This window comes from Sorex araneus, chromosome 1 (assembly GCF_027595985.1).
Source record: "Sorex araneus isolate mSorAra2 chromosome 1, mSorAra2.pri, whole genome shotgun sequence".
Classification (NCBI taxonomy): domain Eukaryota; kingdom Metazoa; phylum Chordata; class Mammalia; order Eulipotyphla; family Soricidae; genus Sorex; species Sorex araneus.
The window spans coordinates 429,668,643-429,686,532 of NC_073302.1; the positions used below are offsets into that span (position 1 = coordinate 429,668,643).

Below are 17,890 nucleotides of genomic sequence, written 5' to 3' on the forward strand. Positions count from 1 at the left end.
AAGTAGCATACAAAATTCTTACAAATCTGCAAGTAATTTCCCAAGCATTAACGACAAATAGATGAATCATCTTGTCTGTAGTTCATATAGTTGCTGACCTATACAAGCAGATAGCAGTGAAGCACAATAAAAATTAAATTGTATAACATTGTTTTAGAATATAGGCTATATTGCTGTTACACTTACTGTGAAATAAGTTTGTTATTGAAGTTGTTTTTTCTCTCATATTTTTGTGAAACTGTGTGATGTTACAAGAATGGTGATGAGGTAGGCAACAAAAGAAATGCTTTGGAAACAGAGAAAATAGGAGTTTTGTACCCTTAATCGTAGTTGTTTGAGATAAGTTCTGGTTGAAACCTGGTTGTTTCTCAAACACCCACGTCCAGACCTCAGTCTTCGTTTAGGACTAAAGTTGGCAGTTATAAATTATTAGAGTAATTAAACTCGTAGACTGTGAAGTTCCAGAACCTGGGGCTTTCAACAGGTGATTCTTCAAGGATTTTAGAATAAGACCTTATTACAGCTTCAGTTTTCCAACAAGATAATAGACCAGTAAAATTATGATCATTTCCAGCTTTCCTCTTGTCTTTATAAAAAGTCACAAAGTGAATGCATGTTAATCTCATTGATGCTTGCGCTGTTAATATTTGTCTGAGAAGTACTTCATGGCAGAGTATTTGTCTGAAAGAGTAGTATCCATATTACATACACTGAAAAAAATGCATATTTTCAGTGTGTATTATGGATACTATTTCTTATCTTTGGGATAAAATGACACTGCTGGATATCTGTTTAATTTTTTCACTGTGTTATTTTGCTTATTAATATTAAACCATACCTCAGAGCAAAAACCAACATTTTAAATTCTGATGTTTTCTTATAGGGATGGGAGAGAATAGCAGTGTTCTTGGTGTCTTGCTTTTTCCTTTTCCATAACCAGTCATTAAGCTTTCTGTCTGATTAATGCAATTTAATCCTGAGTTTTTAATTCCAGAATATTAGAATTCCGCAGGGCAAGGCTTTGTGGGCTCATATAAAATATGATTCCAGAAGTTTCCCCTTAGAAATGTAGATAATTGTTTATACTATTCTATTTACTCAGAGACTTAAAAAGAAATATTTCTAGGCTGTTAGAAATTCCAGTCCCCTATTGATAACCAATAATAAGAAAAATTAGAAAAGGAGGTGACGGGGGAAGTAGTACAGAAGTCAAGGCACGTGACTTGCCTTACATTACATTGGCACTGACTTGATCCCCACCTGTGATCTCCTGAGCACAAAGCCTGGAGCAACCCCTGAGCACTGCTGGGTATGACCCCAAGACTTCAAAAAATATATTTTTTTATTAACTCCTTTTTTCTGTTTCTGCTCTAGTCTCTGCCAGAGCCATAGCACAGCGAATAGAGTGCTTGCTTTGCATGTGGCTGGCCCATGTTCGACCCCTGGCACCCCTTAAGATCCCCTGAGCCCTGGAGTGATTCTTAAGTACAGCTGGGTAGGGTGTGGCCCAAAACCAAAACAAAATAAATTCTCTTCTTAATAGAATTAAGAGCAGAGAGAAAGGAATATCAGCCTTGTGATGGGGAATCTAGGAATGAGCACTAACTTCCAAAATTCGTACCCTTTCGAGTTGCATCATCCAAAACAGTGATCTCTGGGATGTGCTCAGGAGCCTGCCATGTGTACCTTGTGCTGCATCGATCCCACCAGCCAGCACCGCTATTTCTGTTGTGTTGGTGGGCAGCGCTGAAATGTCTCTGGCTGACTTATATTTAGCCTTGAGAACAAGAATTTCTTGGCAGTCACTTCGGTATGGTAGGCTGGTGTCAGCAAATATTTTTACCTTTAGCTTAACTCCTTCCTTCTGTCTCTGCTCAAGTCTCTGCCAGCTACTGCGTTTTATCAGGAACAGTTTGTTTTGCTTGGGCTGTACACAGCTCTCAGGCACACTGAGCCATGCGAATGCAGTAGGATGCCCCTGAGGCGGGAGGGGAGGAGGACTCCCACAGGCCACTGTGTCAGAGTCAGATTCGGCACCGGGCCCAGCGATGCCCACTGGCTGGCTCTGTGTTACCCTTCTGGTCACTCGTTCCCCTCTATGCAATTAGATCGAGAGAGCTCTGGCCTCAGTGCTGCAAGAAATTCAGTGAAATGACTTTGGGAGACGCTTCTTTGGTGTTTTAAATAACTAATGAAGTCAGGGGGCTACAGTTATTCCCTCCCTTAAAAGCGTAGTCTTCAGGGCTGGAGCGATAGCACAGCTGGTAGGGTGTTTGCCATGCACGTGGCTGACCCAAGTTCGATTCCCATCATCCCGTATGGTCCCCCAAGCACCAGTAGGAGTGATTCCTGAGTGCAGAGCCAGTAGTGACCCCTGTGCCTTGCTGGGTGTGACCCAAAAAGCCAAAAAAAAAAAAAAGCGTAGTCTTCACTGGGACATGGGTGAATTTGGATGTGGAGCAAATTCAAGTTTCACGCTGATCTTAGTAAGCAGAAACTTGATGGCTTGTGTAGAAACAAAAGGTATGTTTTACATGTTTCCATGCTGATTCAAGAGCCCCTGGTTCTTGTTCTCCTTCATTTTCTGTTGGATTATTTTATCCCAACTCCACATAAAATCAAAATGAAGTGCATTGTTTGATGTGTATAAGTAAAGTCAGTCTTCCACCTCACTTAAGAGATTCTTGGAAATGGTGAATTTAAGTAACACCACATTTATGAAAAGTAAGCCCTCGAATGTGAATGACAGCATTTTGATCAGTGTTAGCTAGGAAGCCTTGTTTGTTTTCCCTTGACAGTGTCATATTGAAATGACATTGTTTGAAGACCTACTGTTGTTTTCTAAATTCCCTAAAAAAGTTTTGTCCCAGCCAAACTCTCTGACTCTTTTTTTTTTTTTTTTGCTTTTTCGGTCACACCCAGTGATGCACAGGGACTACTCCTGGCTCTGCACTCAGAAATTACTCCTGGCGGTGCTCAGGGGACTATATGGGATGCTGGGAATCAAACCCGGGTTGGCTGCGTGCAAGACAAACACCCGACCTGCTGTGCTATTGCTCCAGCCCCCTCTCTGACTCTTAGTGAGAATTAAATAGGGGTTTGCCCCTTCCTTGGGAAACAGAACACTGATTTAATGTGATTTGGTAGGTGGCTTTCTGGGTTTGAGCTCTTTCTCTAAACCACCATCCTCACTGAACTTTCCCAGTTTCTACTATCCTCGAGTAATTAGCTTTTTATTCTGCTGTTGAAGATAAAGTTAGAGAAACAGTGGTTAAGAGCAAGAGATTCTGCATCAGTAAGCCTTTCTCCTGGTTCTGCAGAGTCTTCTAGACAGGATTCCTGGAGCTCCACCCTCTTTTCTTAGCATTTATCTGTTTTTAATTGACTACAGATACTACAGATACTGTATTGTTGAACACCTGCCCTCAGTCCCTCCCCTTCAAATGTAGCCACGGTGCCTGGGAGATCTTGACGCACATGCATACATAGGCTACAAGATACAGTAGATTCTTCGTTTTGTTTGGGGGCCACGCCCGGCGGTGAGCAAGCTTTTTAGTTCTGGCTCTGCACTTAGAGGTCACTCCTGGCGGGACTCAGGGCACCATGTGGAATGCCAGGGATTGAACCCAAATCAGCCCTGTGCAAGGCAAACGCCCCACACGCCGTACTATCATTGCGGGCCCTATACAGTGGATTCTTGTGGATCCTTGTTATTACTCTGTTATGTCCATATAGCATCAAGCAGAACACAGAATGAGGGGCTGCAAAGCTGTTGTGAGTTTGACTGATGAACTTGTTTCTGTTTAAAAAGCATTTATGTGTTTATATTATTGGTTCATTAACATTGAATTTACAGCCAGCTGCACTAGAACACATTTGTGAATATGATGTTGCTGGGAATTGGTTTTCGACTTAAAAACTAAATGCAGTGTTTGATCCTGCACTGAGCATTAGATTAGTGGGGGAAATCACTACTTAAAATTATGATGGGGGCTGGAGCAATAGCACAGCGGGTAGGGCATTTGCCTTGCACGTGACCGACCCAGGTTCGATTCCCAGCATCCCATATGGTTCCCCAGCACCGCCAGGAGTAATTCCTGAGTGCAGAGCCAGGACTGACCCCTGTGCACTGCTGGGTGTGACCCAGAAAGCAAAAAAAAAAAAAAAAAAAATTATGATGGACATAAATTTTAAGTTTCACACACATACGTATCCATATACACATACATAAGTGAATATTCTTGTTCTTAGGTGAAATATCTCAAATTCAAGTACTTAGGGGTAAAGATACCTACCATTTATCCCCAAATGGTATAACAAAAACAGTATGACTGGGGTACATGCACACACAAACGTATGAGGAAAAGTGTTTGCAACTGATTAATCCAGATAAGGGGATATGAGTTTTCATTGCACTATTCCTGATATTTACTGTGAGTTTGAAATAAATAAGTTGACCTGAGCACTGCTGGGTGTGGCCCCAAAAGAAAAAGCGTCAATAAAGCAGTTCTAGAGAGAGGGTAAAATCAGGGGGGTAAAATTTTAATCTGACCATTCAGAGATAGCTTTGTTAGTATTTTGGAATATTTCCTTTCATCTATTTTGGTGATGGATAGTAAGCTTTGTAAATTCCTCCCTTCCTCCCTCTCTCCCTCCCTCCCTCCCTTCCTCCCTCCCTCCCTCCCTCCCATCCCTTATCTCCCCCTCCCTCCTATCTCTTATCCCTCCCTCCCTCCTATCCCTTATCCCTCCCTCCCTGAGGGACCACTCCCACTGAGGCTTAAGGAACTGGGCAGTGCCGCAGTGCCGTGGACTGAACCAGGAGCCCCAGCATTTATAGCTGTCTCCTGGCTCCAGACCGGTTTTTTTTTTTTTGGTTTGGTTTTTGTTTTTGTTTTTGTTTTTGTTTTTGTTTTTGTTTTTGTTTTTGTTTTGCTCTTTGGGTCACACCCTGCAAGCACAGGGATTAATCCTGGCAGTACTCGGGCAACTGTATAGGATGCTGGGAGTCGAACCCAGGTCAGCTACGTGCAAGGTGAACACCTTACCCGCCATGCTACCGCTCCAGCCTCTCCAGACCTTTTTATTAATTAAAAAAATTTGAAGAGTTATTTTTTTTTATTCCAAAAAAAAACTGGTATCCTTGGCAATGTTATGTTCTATTCATGTTCATCACAAGATTTAAAAAAAAAAAAACAGATTGCATCGAAAACTGCATAAATTGAATGAACGTTCATTTTGAAATAGTCCTTGCTTGGAGTATCATGGTCTAGTTAAATGCTAGTTTTTGGTTTTGGGGCCATACCAGCAGTGCTCAGGCCTTACTCCTGGCTGTGTGCTCAAGAGTCACTCCTGGTGGGCTCAGGGGACCAGACGGGGTGCTGGGGATTGAACCCAGATCAGCTGCGTACAAGACAAGTGCCTTCCCTTCTGTCCTATTGCTCTGGCCCTGTAGATATGTGTCACTCCCCGGCACTGCTCCACTGGCATGGTGGGCTCAGTGCTCAGCCAAGCACTGGCCTCTGACTCTTCACTGCTGGGTGAATCACTCCTGGCAGTACCTGAGGGGACCTTGTGGTCAGCCATATGCAGGGCCGTAACGGCTGGACTGTCTCTCTGGCCGACTGCTTTTGTTCCTGACGGCACTCCCTGAGGCGCCATGCCTTGGTAGGCCCTTTCTGGAAGGGAGGAAATCAAGACAAAACTGGCCGTTTTTAGACTGGAAATCTGCAGAGAGCGTCTGGAAGCAGTCCCACAGCTGGCTGGAAGAAAGGCATTTCGCTGAAGGTCGAAGAGGAAAGATTCTGTGGCCCAGGCCCCTCTTCCCCTTGAGTTTGAGAATGTCGTCTGCTTCCACTGCTCCCTGGATTAGTCATTCTCTGCACCCGGCGGAGCTCCTGGTACCCAGTGTCACAAACATGGGACTCACCATGTGTCACAACATGGACTTCTTCCTCAGTATTTGTTTTTATTCAGTTCTCTGAGATGGCTTTCAGCTCACAGGGCCTTAGGTGATTTTTTTTTAATCATTATTAGTTTTAATTTATATATATTTTTTAATGACAAAGGGCCTCATTGGGGGGGACGGGCAGAGCGATAGTACAGGATGTAATGCCTTGTATGTGGCTGACCCCAGCTCAATCCCCAGCACCCACCTTAGGTCCCCTGAGGACCACCAGGAATGAGGCCTGAGCACAGAGCCAGGAGTAAGCCTCGAGTGGGCCAGAAACAAACAGAAGGCAGGAGTGAAATTTCCTCAGTGAACGAGAAAGGAAGTGCATGTGAGGCAAAGAGCTGAAATCGGTGTGTGTTAATCTCACTAGGTGCTTTCACTTTGTTCCTTATAATGTGCACAATAACTTCGTGACACTGATTTACAGCCGAGGAAACAGGTGCAGAAAAGCTGATTAATTCACCCGAAGGTCACAACCACAGTTGGGGGAGGGGGCGGGGGGAGCTGGTGCTTCTGTGGTTTTTACGGCCGCTTGAGTTTTTCCGTTCCACGGCACTGCATTTCTCGACGAGCTCTTCCGTGCATGAGTTCTCTCTCTGTCTCCTTCCCCAGGCTTCTCGGACGTGGATCACACCTATGCCCAAAGAACTCAGCTCTTTGACACCTTAGTCAATTTCTTTCCTGACAGCATGACTCCTCCTAAGGGCAACTTGGTAGACCTCATCACCCTGTGACGGAGGGTCCCGGAGTCACTGGACGGACGCGGAGAGCAGGACCCTGCCGGCAGTGTTGGGGCCTCGGGCTCTGGCTGACCGGCACTCAGGCTGCCGCGAGCACTGCGCCGGGGGTGTGAAGGGATCTTCATTGTCACAAGTTTCAACCCTCCTCCTTCGTGCCCGACCTCAACCCCGTTCTCCTCACCCCATTCTTAAATTAGGCTAATAAAATGAAATTGGTTTACTTTCCATTTAAATATATACACATATTATTTTTTTTCTTTAACTCCTAAGTAATGCGTATTTAAAAAAAAAGAAAAGAAAGAAAGAAAGAAATCAGGTAGGATTTCTTTGTCCCCGACTTTCTTTGTTGTTGTTTTTAAAAATTGGGGCAAGGAGACACTGCTTCCAGACTCGGTGCCGTAAGAATTGGGGTTTTGTTGTTGGGTTTCCTGGCCTTGCTTCTCGCTCTCCTCTTCCCTTCCCACCTCTCTTTCCCTCACATCACAGCTGCTTGTGAGTGGTGTCATTTGTTTACCTCCGCTTCATTCTTACAGTATATAGTTCTGTACAACAATTGATGTATGTTAAGGTGATATATATATATATGTATATATATATGTATATATATATCTATGTCTCTGTGGACTAGAGTCTTGTATTACATTAAACACTAGGAGAAACCGGGGGCTTAACTTTGCACTCCTTGTCATAAAGCTAAAAAACAAAAGCCCAGATCAGTTCAGGCCCTTATCTGAGATGGGTATATAGTATTTCTATAATAATATATTTTATAGTCGATATTTCGATAGCTTTGAGTCACAGAAACCTTAAACCTTAAAAGACAGTACAATTCAGATTTCCAAGAGCCATTCAAAACCTTGCCAGCAGGAGGCTTCTAGTGGTACTTAAATGTTTATGAATATCTTGGAGCAGTTTGGGGGGTAAAGATTCTCCTCTGGTCCAGCTGCAGAGGGTTTCTGCCCCCCCCCCATGCTCTCTGTGGCTTTCATTTGAGAGGGAGGGTGGGTTTCCACAGTGACATTTTTATTTCCAGACATGTTGGCTCCTTCCATCTGCTTCTTTGTACTGATGTTTTTAAGAGTAATAGCCCATCGTTGTTTACCAGAATCCATCTGAAAGCCAGTGGACTAAGACACTGACCATTCCTTGTTAAATGGGGAAAAAGAAAAGTAACTGTGGGGGGGGGGAGGATTTTTTTTTTTCATTAAACTAAAGGAAAATATAGCAAATGGGCTTTTCCACTTGGATTTGTGGGGGGGCGGGGGGGAGAATAGGAGTTTGTATTTTCCCGTGACTTAAAATTACACCTGACCCGCTCTTGTATTTGCTCAAAAAATTGCTATATGTAACTGATACCCAGCATTTAAAAAATAGACTCACTAGAAGAAACGCCCATCAGTCCAGAGGTTCTTAAAAGCGAATGGCTTTAGGAGATTGAGTGTGTCCCTGATTAGCATGTTTCGGCCTCACCAAAGAAAGAAAAGAAATTGAGTGCACTTTCAAAAAAGTCTCATGTGTTGGAATGAGACTTTGAGATCCTTTTTGCTCTGTCTGTTGCATCGTTTGACTTCATGTGGGGATGGACAGGGTATATTTTCCCTAGTTCTAGACTTCATGGCTCTCCAGGTATCCAAAGCAGTCGTGGTTTGTTAAACAGTGCGATCTATATCTTACCGTCTGGTGGAAGGTAGCGCATCTAATTCCAAAGTACCAAGTGGGGAGGCTGCAGATAACTGGTGTCTTTACAGGGGAGCGCACAAAAATCTACTTACATGCTCCTGAGTAGGCAGCCAAGAACAAAAGACGAGTATCACCAGTATTTGAGCTCATCGAGTCTCATTTTGAAGAAACAGGTACAAATCAGAGTTGGTAGGGAAGAACTTGACTTGGATAAGTTTCTAAATTTGAAAGCTCAGCTCTGGGGTTGGGGAGACAGCTCCGAGGGCTGACCCACATGCTTGGCTTGCGGGAGCCGCAGTGTCACTGCCCAGGACCACAGGGTCCCCAGGACATCTGGGAGCAACCCCCTAGCCCCAAGCCAGGAGTAGCCCCCAAGAACCTTTTATGTGGTTTTGCTTACTGTGAGTCCTGTCACTTGGAAAACATTAAATAAATTCTGCTGCCCTCCATCACTTTTTTTTTTTTTTGGTGCTTTTTCTGTTACCCCTTTCATGGTTGTCTCGTTTTTTTCTCTCCCCCTTTTTAAAATCCATCTTTATATTACTTCCAAATAAGCTCAGTTCTTAGTAGCAGTGGGTTTTGTCTGCTTTTGTCATCCTCCATCCTGATTCTCTAGTTTAGTTGTTTCTACATAATGCTCTTCTGATTTCTCTTCTGTGCCCATTGAGGTGAAATTGTGCAGCCTTTGTTTCCAGAATTTAGTTTTCCACTGAAATGTTTCAGTGGGGTTGAACCATAGCAAACATCTCATCATTTCTTACGAGAGATGGGCCGTACCGGGGAGGCTCTTCACTCGCCTCCCCACGGGGTGGTCCTCGCCGTGACTGAAGGAGGGGCCAGGCTTCCTTCTGTGCATACCTGGCTCCCGTCTCCCAGCCCGCCACATGGGAGATTTGCTTCTATGGTGAGGAGCCTCTGGAATCCCAGCAGGACATTCTCATCTAAACAGTCCCTTTGGGATTCAGGCGCAGTGAAGGAAGCCAGGTGTCTGTCTTTTGCTACTTAAAAACTTCATTCTAGTTTAGTGGGTTCTGGACCGGAACACAGGGCCTGAGCATTAGTTAGTGACGTGCCGTTACTTCAGTGTCATTCCCTTTTCGCTTTTCCTAGCGGAATATACCCTTTTCACCCAGAAGTATACTGCCTGTTGAACATGAATTTCTGTGCTGCACTTTTGGGGAAATGATCTGATTTGAAACAAATGTGTTCTTTTCCCGTATTTTGTGGACTAGCAGAGACCTCATGTGGCCAGCTTGATTAATTCAAATATATTTATTACTCTGCTTCCAATAAAGGAATCCAGACTTGGGTGCACCGCTGTGCTAAACAGGAGGGACAGGAAGCCCTAAAGGTTTAAAGATCCTTTCTTTAGACCAGGTGGGGTTCTTATTCATGCTGAAATTGACTTACTTCTAATAAACAGGAAATAATTTTTTAATTAGAAAGTTAATTCACTGATTTATCATAAATTTGTCAGTTTCGTAGTCCAGTGATTTGTTTAAGATTGTAAAATTGGAGGCGGGAGAGAGTATCCCTGGCACCTAATACGGTGCCCCAGCCCTGCCGGGAGTAAGCACTAAATACCACTGGGTGTGCCCCCCCCCAAAAAAAAAGAAAGATTCTATTATTGGGTAAAATACGTGTATCAAATCTAAATGTCTTATCCTTGCTGTGAATAATTTCTTGAAAGTATTATTTGGAGATCGATTACCAGAAGTTTATGTAGTAAGATAGTTTTTAAATCTAACCTATAAATACCAGTTTGAGGCACTCAGTCATTTTGTGAGAGATTAATAATGATGCTTAATGGATCAGAAAGCACTTAGGGAAGAATATATTCCTCCTCTTCTCTGTTTTTTTTGATAATTGCATTAGGAAGATACCCTATAATTATTCTATACACAGTGGGAATTTTATTGGATAATTGTAATTCCTTTTATTTCCTGAGTTAGCTTCTTCGCTGGTTGAATGAGGCAGAGCAGTAGAAATTTGTATTTTTAATCACATTTCGCACTTGAAACAGTGTCATTCATTTAGTTTGATATATTCTGCCTATCCCTTTTTTTATTTTTATTTTTCCTTTTCCTTTTGGGTCACACCTGGATTACTTCTGATTCTGCACCCAGGAATTAACTCCTGACGGTGCTCAGGGGACCGTATGGGATGCTGGGAATTGAACCCGGTTAGGCCATGTGCAAGGCAGACGCCCTACTTACTGTACTATCGCTCCAGCCCCTCCCTTCTTTTTTTTTTTTTAAAAAGAATCCATGGTGATCAGCTTCTGCTGCCTAGCCCAGTTGGCCAAGTATTACCAGGACTGGCCCCAAGACCCCCTGAGCCCCACTTGGGAAGCTCTGCCTACTCTCCAGACACAGGCACAAATCCATGGTCATCATTACTCTTGGCCTCCTGCAGGATTCTTCTTGACTCTGGGAGGTTTGCTTCCTGAGGAAAGGTTCACAGTCAGAGGAATGCTGTATTGGTCCGCAGATGAGCATTTATGTAGATTCAACATTTGGGCTCTTTTGCTCCCAAGATTTTTGTATTCCTTCTTAGCCAAATAACACTCCTTGTGAATTTTTACAGTGGTCTGTATCTCCTTGTGAGTTACTATAAGGATAAGATGTTGTGGCGGTCCAAAACTTTGGGTATTTTATTTGAAAGTAGAAATTTCCAGGTTGTTGGAAATAATTAGGGTCAACTAGATTTGCTGAATGATGTCATTGTTTGTTTTGGTGGAAGGATTTATTATTGTGGATTCACCAAATGCTTCTCAAAAATGTACCATCCCGGAGATTTTATTTATAGCAGTTTTGATTTCCCAGCACATACTATAAATTGTGTTTCCAGTTTTTCTCAACTAATTTAACTTTATTCTTGTGTTTTGTTTTTCTGCTTTTGGTTTGGGTTTTTTGTTTGTTTGTTTGCTTGCTTGTTTGTTTTTTCCCCTAGACTTATCTCATTTTTCTGTGACATTGTTTACAAAGTGTTTTTGAAAAAAACTCAACTCATTCTGAGACGTGCTCTTTTATCGTTGTATATCACAGAGCAGTGATTAAAAATTGTAAAAATTGTCTGTTTGTAAAGAATTAAAATAATGTTCAGATATTGCTCTAATGACGCTTGCCATATTTATTTGCGGGACAGTAATATGGCCATGTCAGCATTAACAAAAGGGCCTGTTTTGACTTTCTGGCACTTGGAATATACTCAGCCTTATAAGTGTTCCTTCCTCTCAAATCCAAATGCCAAACCTTTTTCGTCATCATAACCAATGATAAAATCCTATGACTTTAGATTCTGTAGCTCTGGGTCTAAGGAGTTATTTGAGGTTATAAAAAAAAATAAGAGTTCATGTAGTGTGGAGAGATGGTATTGTAGGAAGTCATATTACTGTTCGTTTCTGTTAGGTAGAATGGTAACAGATCTTGAATTGGACTCCAGTTCCCAACTCAACAGCCTGATCAGAGGTGGCTGGATCTTGTTACACTCAAAAACATATACCCTCCTAGAGATTTTGTGTATAACCGTTTGATTTCCCAGCACATATTATAAATTGTGTTTCCAGTTTTTCTCAACTAATTTAACTTTATTCTTGTGTTTTGTTCTTTTGCTTTTTGGTTTGGGAGCATTTTGTTTGTTCGTTTGTTTTTTGCCCTTCAGACATCACCTAGCTTGAATGAGAACAGATTGCTGCGTGGATATATGTAAGACCTAGAGGGTGAGCAAAAGATGTGGGGCAGAGAATGTTGATTAGGGAAGTTTTCCAGTCCTAAGATACCACTTACTGAAATTATGAGATAATTTGATTTCCTTTGTTCTGCTATTCTAACAATGTCGGTGAAAAAAACAGACATTGTCTGGCAGTATCCTGTTTCACCCATCAGTGGCATTTTCCTTTGTTCTAGCTTTCGGTTCTGTTTCAGGATCACATCTGACAGTGCCCAGGGCTGACCCCTGGCTCTGCGCTCAGGAATCACTCCTGGCAGGGCTTGGGGGACCACATGAGATGCCGGGGATTCATCCCGGGTCAGTTGCGTGCAAGGCAAGTGCCCTTCCTGCCGTCCTACTGCTCCAGCCCCAAGTCAGTGGCATTTTTCACTTACGTGTGTAGAACCTCAAGGATAGAGCTAGAGAGAAGAAGGTGGGAGGAGGAGAGCAGGAGTTCAGGGATTTGAAGGGCCATTAGTCTAAATGAGAAGGAAAGCTCATGATTCTAACTCTGATTATGAAAGGATAATCAGAATATTACAGGCAATTCGGTTATTCCTGATAATATTTGATAAGCAGAATTACTTGTGGTTAGTTGCTGTTCTCTCCTTCCAGACAGCTGTTGGAGAACTTAAGACAGAGAGCAGTGTTAGGGGTTCTGGATATTGGGGGGGGGGTGTGTCTCGTGACCACATGTACAGGTGCTCAGGGCTCCATCTGGTTCTCCACTCAGGGATCAGCTCTAGTGGGTCACCTGAGCAGGTGACCATAGATTGTACCCAGACCGGCCGCTCTCCTAGCCTCGGCCGGCCCTTGAGCTCTGGATCTTGACACTAGGTGAGCAGCCTCTGACATGCAGCCCGCTCCTTGCTAAGGCTGCAGAGGCAGAAGCAGCACTGAGGCATCTGATCGTGCAGTGGGGCGCTCCCGGGCCTCACTTGTTCATCGAATGGGAGCTCTCGGCTGCCACGCAGCTCGTGCCATCTGGGATGTTAGCGTTCACAGCGGTTAGTTGGGGTGTCAGAGCTGTCTGCCACATGAAACCGGCCCGGGGAGATCTTCACTCTCCGGCTGCACTTCATAGGCAATGGATGCCAAATTAATTAGCAGAAAAGGGGGATAGAACACCACGTGTGATGTACTGAACAGGCACGCGTGTGTATGATCAAGCAGTTGCTCGGGAAGCCAATTTGGAAATTTCTTTCTCTCCCTTGTTATCAAATCTCAGGAAAGCCTCTGAAACAGCTGAGCAACTGTCATTTGGATGGTGTTCTTTCTCTAGCCCTTGACAATGGGGGGAAAAATAGTCATTTCATGTTTAAGTATTCATCCACACAGAACTGATCTTTCATCAGTTTCGTTTCTGTGCTTTAAAATTAATTATACATACTCCCAAGGGTCTCTTCTACCCAGCCAAGGACTGCATGAGTTCTGGGCTTGGCTCCGAAAGTATAGAATAATTTGTTTTAGTCTTCCAGTCTCCTCCACGTCTCTCAGTGTTTAATTTAATTAGAAAAGGTACCTGGAGTAAGTCCAGTTCCTCCCCACAGCACAGAGCCTGGTGGAGTCCTCGTGCACGAAGGAGAGGATCTTGTACTATTAAACTTTGTGGGAGACTGTTCGAGCACCTTGCCTTGAAATTGCATTTTCCCTTGCGAAACAAGGGGGGTCGGGGCTTGTGGGAGAAGTGAGGACAGAGCTGCGTGGCTCTGCATGCCGCCGCCTGCTTGGGGAGTCCCGGTACCCCCTTGCACCTTTAGGAAGGCTCCCCGGGGTCTCCCATACACACTCGCCGTCCTTGTCGAATCACGACCCCTGCACGGATTGTCTCTCCACTCCCCGTGCAGCGGGACACCACTGTCTACACGATTAAATACAAGGAAGATGCTTTGGAAGCCCTGCACTTGGGCTTCCCCAAGAGATCCACCCCCCCACTTTCCCAGAAAAAGATAACTTTGGTAATTTGTCAGTGGTGAACATTTCCCTTGCCCCCCCCCACCACCACCACCTTTTTTGTGTGTGGGTGGCGGGAGGATGCTGTGTCCCAGCAAGCCCAGCCCACGGAGGACTACCTTTCCTCAGTGTCACCTCCAGCCAGCCAAGATTCGCTTCATTGTTGCCTTGAAGCCTGCTGGCTTCTTGGCTTTGTGGGAAATATCTTTCTAGTTGAATGTCCTAGATGGATTATGATTATGTTTCCCTCAGAATCTTCAGCTCCTTAGAATTTGCACAAGAAGGTGACATTTTCATGACGAGATCCCTTGGTGAATGCATTTGCTGGCGTCTCCGAGATGGCCCGCCCTTGTCCTCACTGTGAAATCTGTGTGGAGCTGAGGCTGCACTCAGAGGTGTACAGGGAAACTTAAGACTTTTTTTTTCTTTTCTTGGTCTTAGCAACAAGCATAATTCTGCTTTTCCAGGCATCATATTTGTAAGCATCTTGGGAAGGACGTCAGAATTTTAAAAATAAAACTTAACAGAAAAAAAAACAAACTTCTGTCAGTTAGAAGTGCTGTGTCTAGAAGTAAAGGTTGCTTCAACTCGAGGCAGACCCTCAGAGTAAAGTGGACTGGAAATGTAGATTGAGAATGAAAACATAACCTTGTTCCTCACCAGTACGCTGTCTTCCGAGTCTGCCTTGCTCACGGACTCGAGTCCCGGCTCCTTGTCGTTTTAGAACAGCCCCTGAGCCGGCACTTGGTGTCTCAGCAGCCGTCCAGGTATCTGAGAGGGGACTTTTAAATAGCACTTACGGGTTTTCACAATTATAGAAAGTTCGGAAGTGACTCAGTATGAAGAAAGGAAAACTGCTGTTGGCTGGTGAGACTCACTTGTTTTTCCTGACTTCTTGTATCGAACATGGTAAAATCGAGAGAAAGGTGAGAGAGAGAGAGTGTGTGTGTCACCCTCCTTCTCATGCTTTACCACCGCGGAGGACTGTGGTACAAGCGTCTCTCCCTAGCCTTGCAGTCCTTCAGACCCCGTCCTTTCCTCAGCATACAGTCTGGAAATAACTGCTAATACGTATCTTTGCCGTGTAAGTGGGCGTAAGAAATTACCTAGAAGCTGTAGGGCCTTGTTTATCTCGTTGGAAGTTTAATCTTGAAAACTCACTGGAAATTTTAAGCCCTCATGCACCATTTTGGACGGATGGAGCCTTTTCACATATAATGAGCTTTCTGCCGTAAATGGACTTTTTTCTTAACATGACCACCACTAAACTCCCATCCCAAAAGGACAGAGTACTTTTCAGGGACCAAAGGAGAAGCAGAGAAAGGCCTTGGAGAAGGGCCTGGGAGATAGCCCAGAGGGCTCGAGCCCAGGCGTTGCACACTGGCCCCCAGCTCAACTCCCGGCCCCCCCGGCCCCCCGAGTAGAGCCAGGAATAACTGCTGAGCACTCCTGGATGTAGCCCAAAAACTAAAAAGCAAAAGACAGGAGCCCTGTAATACAAAAAGACTCATTTCTCTGCCCATCAGCTGAGGTCCAGAGCCCTCCATTTCCGTGTCCATATGGCATGCTTGACTCGTGTGGGCGAGGAGAGCCAGCCTTCATGGGGGTCTCCTCGCCGCCCTCCTCTCCTGGCAGCCTGAGCTTGGGGTTATCTGGCCTGTGCTAGTTGATGTTTCTGAACAGAAGGGGTTGGGGGTGTCTGTCCTCTCCATTGTTCTAAGTCATCGTGAGCTGTATTGAGTGTGTCCTTCCGTGTCCCCTCTCTCCCCTCATGGTCTTCTCTGGCTTCTCTTACTTTCGCCTAATCTGTATGGACTTTTTTAGGTTGCGTATTTTGGGTTTGTGTCTCTCTTTAGTGCAAGTAATTTTCCGACCCCTGGTTTGGTGACTGTGTTAATACTGCTTCGTGAAGAAATGAGTGTTCTGTTGAACAGCTGCAATTGTAGAATTATGTTGTATGTAATGTACATATGGAGAAAGGATGTATTTTGTTCATTTTTCTTAATAAAAAGCATATGGGCACTACAAGATGTGTGTTGTGTTATTAAAATGGCTCTCGAATTACCCGCCCCCCCAACCTTCCTTGCCTGCAGTGGTGCCAGGGATCAAACCCAGGGCCGCACGTGTAAGCTCTACTGCTGAGCCAACAGCCTTGGCCCTTGAAATCAACTTTTAAAATCTATTAAAATGTTTACTTATTTTGCAGTTGCTTTGTGTGTATGTGTTTCCCCCCTGAAAAAAAAAGGTAAGTTTTGGGGCTGGAGCAATAGCACAGCGGGCAGGGCGTTTTGCCTTGCACACGGCCGACCCGAGTTCGATTCCCAGCATCCTGTATGGTCCCCTGAGCACCGCCAGGAGTAATTCCTGAGCACAGAGCCATGAGTAACCCCTGTGCCTCGCTGGGTGTGACCCAAAAAGAAGAAGAAGAAAAAAAAGGTAAGTTTTATACAGGCTTCTAGAGACAGGAAATGACTAAAAGGACATTGAGTGTCTTCCTAAGAAAGCTTTGAAATGAAGAGTTTTGGTGGATCACAGTTTCTGGGGCAACTTTTACTTTTTAAGAATATTGGCTATGAAAGTAGAGAGAGAGAAGTGCCTGCCACAGAGGCAGGGGGCGAAGCAGGAGGGATATGGGGAATACTGTGTGGGAAATGTACATTGGTGGAGGGGTGGGTGTTGGGACATTATATGACTAAAATCTGATCACAAAAGCTTTGTAACTGTATGTCATGGTGATTCTGTTTTTTTATTATTTTAATTAAGTTATATGAGCTGAAGGTAATTGATATTAAAATATATGAGTTTCTAACTAAAATAAATGGAGTCCTAATGGTAGCAAATAGTTACAGATTAGGACTAACCACTGCAGCAAGGGCAGTGTCTGCATAATCAGATTTCCCTTTTGCGTATAACTGAATCATTTAATGGCCAATTAGATCTCGGAATAACTTTAAACGCAGTTGGTAGGTTTCCTGTTGATTGCTTTTATATTGCTCTTCTTTCCAACAGCTGAATATGCATTGTGTTTTAGGTTTTGATAATTTGTTGACAGATCTCTCGGTGTGCTTTTCAAGTAACATTTACGAATTTAATATTTTATAATATCAGGAGGCAAAAGGGCACTCAGGACAGCCTTCTGAGCTGGCTCTTGAGAGGTGAACAAGTACAGCATGAGACAGATTGATAAGAGGGAAAAAAAGGAAAGATTAAATTCACAGCATGTCTGTCTCCTGTCACACGAGAGAGCGGGAAAGACTCAGTGGAGTGCCGGCCCACGTGGCTTCAGGTGCTTCTTAAATAGGCTTGGGAGCAAACAGAAAGGGTGGCTCCAAACGCAGCAAAGTCACAGTGAAACAAAGGCATGCAGAGTTCAGTTGGTTCTGGCTTTTCGCCGAATGGATCTTTCTTGGGAGAAGCATTTTAGGTGGATGTTCACGTGCAGGTACATATTTCACAGATAATGGTCATGCTTTCTGTACCTTTCTACCATGAAATAAATGTTTTGCCAAAGATGTATTTTTTTTAAACTTTTTATTAAATCACCATGTGGAAAGTTACATAGTTCTCAGGTTCATATGTCAGTTATACAATATTCAAACACCCATCCCTTCACCAGCGCCCATATTCCACCACCAGAAACCCCAGTATACCCCCCGCCCCCACCCCCTACCCCCTACTGTATAACTAATGAATTTCACTTCATTTTTTCTTTACCTTGATTACATTCCATAATTCAACACAAAACTCACTATAGTTGTTAGAGTTTCCAACCAAGAGAGACAGACCTACTACATTTGATAATTAGTTTTTCATTGCTGGAAATGGAGAGATATGTAGCCCCACTGCTACAAGT

At 43.9% G+C, this 17,890-nt stretch overlaps 1 protein-coding gene across 7 annotated transcripts in view; it reads left to right on the plus strand.

Annotated features, from left to right (window-relative positions):
* The window catches only part of MKLN1 (muskelin 1), a 347,617-nt gene extending 331,552 nt beyond the window's left edge, over nucleotides 1-16,065 (plus strand). For all 7 annotated transcript variants that reach the window (XM_055124497.1, XM_055124493.1, XM_055124502.1 and 4 more), the window contains one exon: nucleotides 6,566-16,065. In XM_055124497.1, coding sequence (XP_054980472.1) covers nucleotides 6,566-6,687 — 122 coding nt within the window. In that variant the 3' untranslated portion in view covers nucleotides 6,688-16,065. The remainder of the gene's footprint in view (nucleotides 1-6,565) is intronic.
* Nucleotides 16,066-17,890: the final 1,825 nt, after the last annotated feature.